Source organism: Triticum dicoccoides, chromosome 1A, assembly GCF_002162155.2.
Source record: "Triticum dicoccoides isolate Atlit2015 ecotype Zavitan chromosome 1A, WEW_v2.0, whole genome shotgun sequence".
NCBI classification, from domain to species: domain Eukaryota; kingdom Viridiplantae; phylum Streptophyta; class Magnoliopsida; order Poales; family Poaceae; genus Triticum; species Triticum dicoccoides.
Window position 1 is genome coordinate 425,647,753 of NC_041380.1, and position 10,149 is coordinate 425,657,901.

Below are 10,149 nucleotides of genomic sequence, written 5' to 3' on the forward strand. Positions count from 1 at the left end.
TGTTCGGATCGGCCCGTGCTTCGCGTTCCGCTCGGCCGGATCGCGCCTGCCTGCTGCGCCAGGATGCGTTTTTGTTGTTGTTAGGCGTGCTTGGGGATTATATGCGGGGAAGGTTTTCTTAGATCTCGCACGCGATACGGTTTGACGGGATATGTAGTGGTTCCTCCGTTTCACAAGGTTGGTGATGTTTTTCTTAGATGGTCACGGACCAAACGCCCTTTGCGTTGAACGTAGATTTAAAGTTTTGGGATGCTAGTAATTGGATCCTTCATGCGGAAATAGGACGTGCTAACCACTAAATTAACTTCAATATTGAATCTTATTCAGATGATTTTAAGGTCTTTTTTCCCCGTCGTATTAGCCTTACTAGATACAGTAGTATCTAGAACAGGTATAGCTATTGATACTCTGTCGGGAGAACCACTATAGAATTAGGACTATGAACTTCTGTTTCCTTTGGCAATAGAATTATTTATAGATCCTGACTAAAAAAGCTACTCCCTCTGTAAAGACATAAGAGCATTTAGATCAGGGTGACTACTTGGCCTCCTGTTAGTCTGCCCACCAATGATCATGCTGTGCTATTTGATCAATGGCAACAAGGACTGTTTATTGTATTTTGGTTTCATGCATCCAGATTAATTTGTTGTATTTATCGGATCTGGTCAGATTTTGTTTCTCTACTTGTCACTGCTTGTCAGGTAATCTAAACTGGTTGAAATAATTTGTGCTTCCAGGGAGACGAGCCCGTAGTTGAGGATGATGATGATGAGGAAGATGAGGATGATGATGACGAGGATGACAAAGATGATGATGTTGAGGGTATGAAGAAATTCTTAGTATTTTTTTACACGCTTTTGGCTGATCGTATGCGTGTTCAATATTAAATATATGCCTTAGTTATTTATTTGCATGAAAGTTTGTATCGACTAATTGAAAAATTACAAAATGGTAGCAAGGTTAGGTTAATTTTTGTCAACAAATCATTTAAAGTCCGCATATCTGTCTGAGTGATAAGTACCATGTGTATTTACTGGTCCTTTAGGTTCATTTTAGTGCTATTTGCATTCACATAATCTGTTCAGTTTTTGTGTGTTTGTTCTCAAACATGACAGCTTTTTTTACAGTAAAATTGTTGTTGACATGTTCTCCCTGACATATAGTGCAGTAGTACTTGACAGCTTGATTGAAATACTGGTTTGAAAATTGCAGTATATTCTATTATATCCATTGTTTCTGTATCCACCGTCGATCAATTGATGTTTTTTCCATTTTGTGTCCATGGTTTTCAATTGTCAATCAGTTGTTGCAACTTATGATGTGAGGCCAAGACATATTGATGGTGTTCTTCTATGCTATTACTGTACATGTCTTGATGCTTTCACACTTCAGCATTGCAAACTGTGAATTACTAATTGTGTAATTTATGGTCCCATGAAGCTGTTTTGTTGCATACTTCAAACTTGTTGATGCTTGGTCTATGTTATCAAATTTAATTGTTTACTATCTGATGATGAGCAGGAGTTGATGCAAGTGGAAGATCTAAGCAGAGTAGGAGTGAGAAGAAGAGCAGGAAGGCCATGCTGAAGCTTGGCATGAAGACTATCACTGGCGTGAGCCGTGTAACTGTCAAGAAGAGCAAGAATGTGAGCTGCCGAGTGCTCTTATCTCGTCTTCACAACTTTTCTTGGTTAATTTCTTGCTGCTAACTATTGTTTCATTCCCAGATCCTGTTTGTCATCTCCAAGCCAGATGTATTCAAGAGCCCTGCCTCTGACACCTATGTCATTTTCGGTGAGGCTAAGATTGAGGATCTGAGCTCACAGCTGCAGTCCCAGGCTGCCGAGCAATTCAAAGCGCCTGATCTTAGCAGCGTCATCTCAAACCCTGAGGCTTCTACAGCTGTTCAGGAGGATGACGAGGATTGTGATGAGACTGGAGTTGAGCCTAAGGACATTGAACTGGTGATGACCCAGGCCGGTGTGCCTAGGCCCAAGGCTGTGAAGGCGCTCAAATCTGCTGACGGTGACATAGTCAGTGCTATCATGGAACTGACGAACTAGCCGGGCCCAGCCTGTGATATTCTGTCAGTTTTTCCTTGTTTACATGGGAATACATGAGTTGTAACGTTTGGTGGTCATGTGTGTGAACTTTGAGCTGCTCTGTATTAGCAAAGACCTGAGGCAATGTCGAATGAGCTTCTTTTTCATGCATTGGAACAAATCCTGGGTTGGTTTCTTAGTGGGTCTGTGTTTTCTTGCAAATCTGGGTTCAATGAAATTCCAACATCTCGCCATTGCTATACACGTTTGTGTTTGCAGCCTAAAACTGTAAGGCCAGACGCGATCTTTGCTGCGTTCTGCTTTTGCAGGTTTCCTCGCACACCATGTGCGGTTTCCTCTTGTATATACTTTGCCTAAAAATTCTGGATGTGCAAAATGTCATCCTTTTATCTCCATACAGTGTATCATCTAAAGAGATTCTACAGCTGGGTTACTAGCCGACCGGTCATTTTTTGCTAACCAAACTCGGCTCCTCAAGCGGCTTGGACGCCACTCTGTCCCCAGTAAAACCCTCACCCGGACCAAACCCTAGCTCACTATCCGCTCTTTGTCAATTCCACTCCATGGGCGACGCAAGTGTTTTTCACTTTTCCCGCCACTCCATGGGCGACACAAGTGTTTTTCACTTTTCCCGCATGATCTATCAAGGTGCAAACGGGTGACGAAAGTGTTTTTCATTAGTCCGGGCCTCTTACAATGGAGATAACAACCCTACGCCTCGTGCTCCGGAAAGGCTTTCTTTGTTTTGTGTATGAATCAGAGATTACAACGTGTATGTGAGAGAGTCTGAGAGAGCGAGATGGAAGAATGAAAGCCCCTCGTCTAAGTGGTTGCCATGGTTTTCGACTGATTTCGCCCCGCGTCCACCCCTTCACTCACTCAGGGCAACTCCAATGACATGCACCAAAACAAACACATCGGACATTCGCATGGATAGCGGTAGCTGGTAGAGGAGCTGGTCATCCAAACAGAGACATCAAATAAGTATCAAATCTGAATGTCTGTATTCCCCTGAACCTCGCCATGTTTGTTACTGATTTAGAGGAATTTTTTTATACCACCCACATTGCCGACGTTTGATTACAATTTACAGTGTTGATGGCAGAAAAATGCCCGTACCACGGCTTGAACATTTAGGGACATTGGAGTTACCCTTATAGCATCTACAACCACAAGTAGCAAAATCCGGCCCCAAACGTCCGTGGATAGTGATTGGACAACACATAAAATTGCTCCTCCACAACCGGATCCATCAAACCAAATCCTCAAATCCATATTAATCTCATGCAACGTACATACACAATTGAATACATGTCAACGGGAATACCAAAAAACATGCTCTACTAACTACAAATGAAAGGACATTAGAAAAAGTTCACCCGTGGTCGGCCTTGCCCTTACCCTTACATTTGAATACGGTGAACAGATCGAGGCGAATCTGTTCACTGCTGGAGCAGTCTGATCCATCACTGTCTTCATCCTTCTCCTTCTCGAGGGGCAGTCCGACGATGGCACGACCCGTCCTCCTTTGGTCTTTTGCCATCGCCTTCCCTGCCTTCCTTCGCCGCTTCTCGGCTATATATGCACAGAGGGCTTCCTCCAGCGCCGCCTCGCGGGGCTACCGAAGCCGCCTCCACGTCCCAGGCTGTCGGTGCCGCCTCCACCATGACGGTTGTAGATACTCTTAGAGAATCTGCAGCCGGACGCCCCAAACCCGCCTGAAATGCCCGGCCGGACCACTCGGTCACAAAAATGCGACCTAGACGGGCGCCTCAAATGCACGGGCTGAGCGCCCCCCATATCCAGCCTAAATATGGGATGGATATGGCGGCGCCCGAGCACGTCCGCCACGTCGTCCCCAGCCCATGCTGGCCCGCGCGACCCCACATATATTCCTCCCCACACGCTCGCCGGACCAAACCCTAGCCACTTCACTTCACTCCCCTCTACCCCCCATGCTCCTGTCCGGCGATCTCTTACCTTCTCCAGCATGGCGGGTAGTGGATCTGAGTCCTACACCTTCAGATCCATCGACCCCGAGCTCATCCCACGCGACCCTCGAGGAGGAGATTGCCGTCTGGCCTGCGCTTCACCACTCTCGGGAGGAGGCCCGTGCGAGGTAACACTCGGACTCCTTCCGTCGAGAATACATTGCGTTCGCCCAAATGGCACATGGATCCCATGCTAGATGTGCCATCGCTGCCTCACTGGAGGCGTTGCAGACCGTCTGCGTCCGACTGCGATGGCCGACGCGCAAACCTTCTGTTGGCATGCCGAGGCCATGGACGCACCATGGGCGTCGTCCGACGCAAACATGGCGTGGCGTGCCCGCCAAGCGAGGCAGTGGGCGCGGGAGGCGACGGCAGTCCTCGCGGCAGTGGACGTCGACGAGGTGGAGTCGCATTCTCCGACGCCCCGTATGGTGCACCGGTTCGGGCGCCGCAACCGTGTCATGATGGATGTCATCGGCTCATCTCAAGACGGATCCATCATCGACCTGGCATCCATCGGCACCGTTCGGGTTCCGGGCTCTGACGAGGAAGAGTAGGGCATGGGAGATGGCGCCTTGAGTCCTGTGAGCCGGCTCGTGTGCCATGCCCTACGCTAACTTGTCAGCGACCGGACCAACACTCTTGCGAACGCAGCCGGCGGCCGGACATGGGCATGGCGGAGCCGGACGAGCCCCTCTTAAAGATCAGTTTATGTTGCATGTAATAATATGGATTTGAGGTTTCTAATTTGAGGTATCCGGATGTAGAATGAAATATTTGAGGCGTGACCGGTCACTGCCCGCGGATGCGCTGGCGTTTAAGGGGTTGGATTTTCCAAGTTCGGATGTAGATACTCTTACTCCTTCGCACTCTAATAAAACGAAAAAAAAGAAGCGGAGCAGTAGCACGCGCGGGAAAGGACGAGAAGCGGCGACGTAAGGGAGATTGCGGGTCCACGTTAGAGCATCTCTAGCAGATTCTGCAAACCGGGCCATCCGGCAAAATAACCGCCGGTTCGGGGACGAAGGCCGTTTTGCCGGTCTGGATAGATCCCGCAAATTCGGCCGTCCCGATTTTTTTTGTGGGATACTGAATCCACGGGATCATTTCCTTCATATCTACGGGATTTGAGCTCTTTTTTACAGGACTGAAAACATGGAAACGGTTGGCGGAATAGAACTTCCAGCTCCCGCCACGGTCTTCCCCAAGCGCGATCTCGCTGGAACGCGTTGATGCCGGCAACCACTAGACCCTAGCTACCGCCCCGCGAGTTGTCGCCGCCCCGTGAGTTGCGACCGTGGGCTACTCTAGCTAGCTAGCTGCCGCCGCCGCCCTATGAACTACGACCGTGGGCTACTCTAGCTAGCTAGCCGCCGCCGCCGCTAGCTAGCTGTTGCTGCCTGCTCCTCGCGTCCGTCCCCGCGCTCCTCATCTTGCTCCACGGCGTCGTCGTCATCGGCAAGACGTGTGCTCCTTCTCGCGCTGCGGCACCTCCGCCGCTGCTCCTGTCTCGTCTGCGGATGGGAAGATGTGGCGAGGAAGATGAACCCAATTATAATTTAGCAGATGTTTTTGGAGGGTTTATATAATTTTGCTGGAACCATTGAATATTTTTACGGGATCTTAACTATCAGAGCAAAAGTCATACCCCAAAAAGGTAGAGATGCTCTGACCTCCTATCGCCGCCAGAACCCCGACCATCCTCCCCCTCTCTAGATGATAAAGTTGCTGATCTAACGGCCCAGAGAAAAGTGGCCAGCCTGTTAAGCGTTGCCTTCCCTATTTCACCCCGCTCGCGGCGCCGCCCCTCACGAACCTAACTTTTCTAAACCCTACTCCATCCTCTTTGCGACCCTCTACTGGTCTCCCCGATGGATCCACAGCAGCCGGAACCCGTCAGCTATCTGTGCGGAGGTGATCTCTCTCTCTCTCTCTCTCTCTCTCTCTCTCTCTCTCTCTCTCTCGTTTATTTTTCGCCCAGATGTTACGCGCCCTGCGTTGATTCGATTTGTCGACCACGAACAGAAGCACGGCGTTGTGCCGATCTGACTTGCCTGTGCCTCTCACAATTATCATTGAGCTCCCCGTTGGATTTCTCGTATAGATAATTTGATTCCCCCTTCATATTTTCAACGATTATGTGTATGCGTTCCTACAGATTGCGGAGCTGAGAACACGCTGAAGACAGGGGATGTGATCCAGTGCCGTGAGTGTGGCTACCGCATCCTCTACAAGAAGCGCACCCGCAGGAGTATGGCCCCTTCTCTTTATTCACTCCACCCATTCTTAATCTGTCTGATAGGTTATAAATTGCTTGTGCCTTGTGCTGTTGACATGTCCTTCTTGATCTAGTTGAGCCAGTGAACATAGTTCCCTGACTACCACCTCAAACAAACACACAAAATCATTACTGTGCAATTACGTTTAGAAAACAAGATATAATATGCATCTGAAACATTGAAATTCAGTTTCAGTAAACCTGGAAGTGTTCACAATCCTCCTTTAGCGGTGGAAATAGTTGGTCACCACATGTCCATCATTGTAATCTCCCGCTGTATAGTTACTAATGCACAGTGGATCTAAGTATGTGCCAGTTCTAGGTGATCTGGAAGTGCTTATAAGCTGTCTACATGCTTCCATTTACTTGTGCATTAGTTTCTGATTTGCTCAAGGAGAATGAAGATCCATATGGAAATAGGAAGTTTAAAAAGTCTACATAACCTCTTGAATCTTGGGAAAAAGCTGCATAACTCCAATAAATTGGAAACCTCATTTTCTATCCCAAAATTGCTTGCAAACACAATTTCTGGGGTAAAATATATGGTTTGAAGTTATGAGGTTATGCAGATTTTTCACCAATATTCAAGTGGTTATCTAGATTTTTTTAGAAACTATGGAACATATATCATTGAAGGTACTCTTCGACCAATCTTACTTTATTTAGGACAATTTATTATACTAATGCACATTGGATGCAAGTATGTGCCAGGTGTATATGGTCACTCAAGTGTATATGTACCTTGTGCATGCTTCCATTTTCTCCTGCAATAGTTTGTCACTTACTCAAGCTAGAGTTAAAAACAAGAGTTAAATGTACTGGAGGTCCTAAAAGTTTCATCAAGGTGTCACTTTAGTCCTAATTCTTTCAAAATGCATCTTTAGATCCTAATTCTTTAGTAAGTGGTTCATTTGAGGTCCTTTTTTCACGAGTGCTCGTTGACCTGCCCGCGTGGCACGTTGACCCATGCCACGTCGACAGAGGGCCCAACTGGCTGGCGAGGAAAATACACTGGTGATCCTAAAAGTTTATGAGCAGTGTCACTTTAGTCCTATTATTTTTCAAAACGCACGTTTACGTCCTAATTCTATAGTAAGTAGTTCATGAGAGGTCCTTTTTCGCACGATCATTCTATAGCTTGTGGAGGAGGCAACACTGCCGACGCTACTGCAATGCTCCTCTTCGTCACTCGCTTCCTTGCCGAGGAGCTTGCTGCCCCAGCCATGGCGACGGTGTGGGCATGAGAGAGAGAGAGAGAGGTGGGAAATGTCAAGAGGGGGAGGGTACAAGGGGCTTTCTCTAAAAAAAAGAACAACCACAACGGCCTCTAAGTTGACATGGCATGGGTCAATGCGTCACGCAAGCATGTCAGAGAAAGATCGTGCAAAAAAGGACCTCGCGTGAACCACTTACTATAGAATTAGGATCTAAACATGCATTTTGAAAGAAGTAGGACTAAAATGACACTGCCTAGAAACTTTTAGGACCTCCAGTGTAATTTTCTCGCCTGGTGGTTGGGCCCTCTGTTGACGTGGCGTGGGTCAACGCGCCACACTTGCAGGGCAATGAGCGCTCATGGAAAAAGGACCTCGCATGAACCACTTACTAAAGAATGAGGACCTAAAGGTGCATTTTGAAAGAATTAGGACTAAAGTGACACCCCGATGAAACTTTTAGGACTGCCAGTGCATTTAACTCTAAAAACAATACTGAAATAGATTGTTTGGAGAAGTCTACACAACCTCTTGAACTTAGGGAATAGCCGCTTACCACCATTAAGTTTTAAACCGAACTTTCTACCTCAAGGTTTCGTGCAAACACAATTAAGAGGGTTTTTTCACCAAAGTTCACATGGTTTTCTAGGCATTTTCATTATAATTTTGAAACATAAATGGTTGGAGATTCTCAAGGACCAATTTACGTATAACTTTGTCAACAATTACTTTAGCTGAACCATCTTTTTTGTTTATAAAATGAGAACACCAAGTCCTGATTTTTGTAATGATCATAATACTTAACTTCTGTGCCTTTCTTAAATACATGATGTGTTTGGCTCACCCACTTGTATTTAAGGTTCACAAGGAGGTATATTAATCAGATTGTTTCTATCTGTTACTTTGTTTCTATTCATAACTTCATCCACTATTGAACTTGTTAATATACTATAAACCAATTGAGTACGGATTTGTGCAACACTTTGTGGCTTAGCCAAGCTATAAAAGTTTGAAAGATTTACATAGCCTCTTGAACGTTTTGAAATGCCATGAGCACAAATTTTTTAACGGATATATACCGCAGCACAGTTTATGCAATTATGTGTTCTAGTAATATTTTTCTGTTTGTAGAGGTACACTTTTGTTTCTTTAACCCCCTCCCCCCTCTTTCCTGTCGTCAAAGACAATGTTGCTACCCCTTTTTCTGTCTTCAAAGCCAATACTATTGCTACTAAATCTAACTATGTTGACTTGTGTTAAATGAAAATAACCGGGTACATGTCAGTTACATACGTATTTTACATTACAAACAATGCACTTGACATATCCCTTGGATCCTCAAGATGCAGCCACCTGGCCCACCTATCGATAATTAGGAATACGGTCGATCTTGCTACTTTTGTGAGGCCTACTGATGTTTAATTGCAAAGTGGTTGCGACGAATTAGTTGGTTTTAGGTTCAAAGCAGGCACGTGATTGTCTATTTCTTAGTTTTTGTTTTGACCATGAACTAAAAAGAAGTAAAAAAAAATGCTCTCATGGTTGTTATGGTTGAGAAAGATCTGATGTATGCTCAATGATACCACTTAATATTAGATTTTAATTAAGTTCAAACTGAATTTGTTTGCAACATATAATCTTTGCGTGCTGTGTGCAATCTCTGATTAAACCGTCTCCTTGCTTGGGCAGTTGTTCAATACGAAGCTCGCTGAAGACAGAAGAAAAAACATCATTCACTGTTGGTTCGTGCCTCGATTGATGTGGAGTGTGCCCTGAGACAAAGCTACAATGGAGAAATGTATTATATACAGTACTTTTAGGTCTTATTTGTCCGTTGGACTTTGGCTTGAAGTGGTAAAACTTGTTGTAACTGTATTGAGATTTTAGACGTTTGAGAATCCAGATTATGCGTCCTGAAAGCTGGATATCGAAAAATGGTTACTATTGCTATTGCCAGCAATAAAATGCTCTGTTGGTTGGTTGCAGCCTCTTGCTCTATTTGCTGCCTGAATTGCTATTTCCTTAGTTTAGTGCCGTGTTCTTTAGTTTTGCTAAACTGAGCTTTGTAATGTTCTTCGTGACTTACGGATTTTCATTACGTCATTGCCATATTCGGGGTATGACTATTGCCCAGTAGGATACAATGTTATAGGTGATCATATTAGGACATGTTTGGTTTTAGCCTAGGTTTGCCCTACCTAGGCTAAATTTTGGTGGAGCTTTTGGTTGCCCATGAACTGACCAACATTGGCTATAAAAATAAATTAGGATAGCCAAAAAGGCATTGGCATGCCAAAAGAATTGGTTGCCATCTAACCAAATTTTGTGGTCATGGCCAAAACACACCCTGGATCACTCGCTTCCGCTTCCTGTGACACGGTGAAATATAACAGAAAAATGCTTTGCAAAGAAACATATTTATCATATGCATCCAGACGCTTTTTTTCTTTGAAGAAGACTCAAGGCCGTATAATGGAGAAGGTCATAGCGGAAAAAGGATTCATTTTGGCTAGAGCGCCCAAATCCGCTATATACTTGACACGGGTTTGCCGTGATGCTGGAACTATGGCAAATGCATCTATCGGTACAACCCCCCCCCCCCC

The 10,149-nt window shown here is 45.5% G+C and overlaps 2 protein-coding genes across 2 annotated transcripts in view; both read left to right on the top strand.

Moving 5' to 3' along the window:
- The window catches only part of LOC119277041 (nascent polypeptide-associated complex subunit alpha-like protein 1), a 2,793-nt gene extending 489 nt beyond the window's left edge, over window positions 1-2,304 (top strand). The window contains exons 2-4 of the mRNA XM_037558252.1: window positions 738-822; window positions 1,522-1,646; window positions 1,728-2,304. Coding sequence (XP_037414149.1) covers window positions 738-822; window positions 1,522-1,646; window positions 1,728-2,063 — 546 coding nt within the window. The 3' untranslated portion in view covers window positions 2,064-2,304. The remainder of the gene's footprint in view (window positions 1-737; window positions 823-1,521; window positions 1,647-1,727) is intronic.
- Window positions 2,305-5,809: 3,505 nt separating this feature from the next.
- LOC119277050 (DNA-directed RNA polymerases II, IV and V subunit 12) lies at window positions 5,810-9,543 on the top strand. The gene is made up of 3 exons (XM_037558260.1): window positions 5,810-5,968; window positions 6,213-6,305; window positions 9,236-9,543. The coding sequence occupies exons 1-3, from the start codon at window positions 5,926-5,928 to the stop codon at window positions 9,256-9,258; spliced, it is 159 nt and encodes a 52-aa protein (XP_037414157.1). The 5' UTR covers window positions 5,810-5,925; the 3' UTR covers window positions 9,259-9,543.
- Window positions 9,544-10,149: the final 606 nt, after the last annotated feature.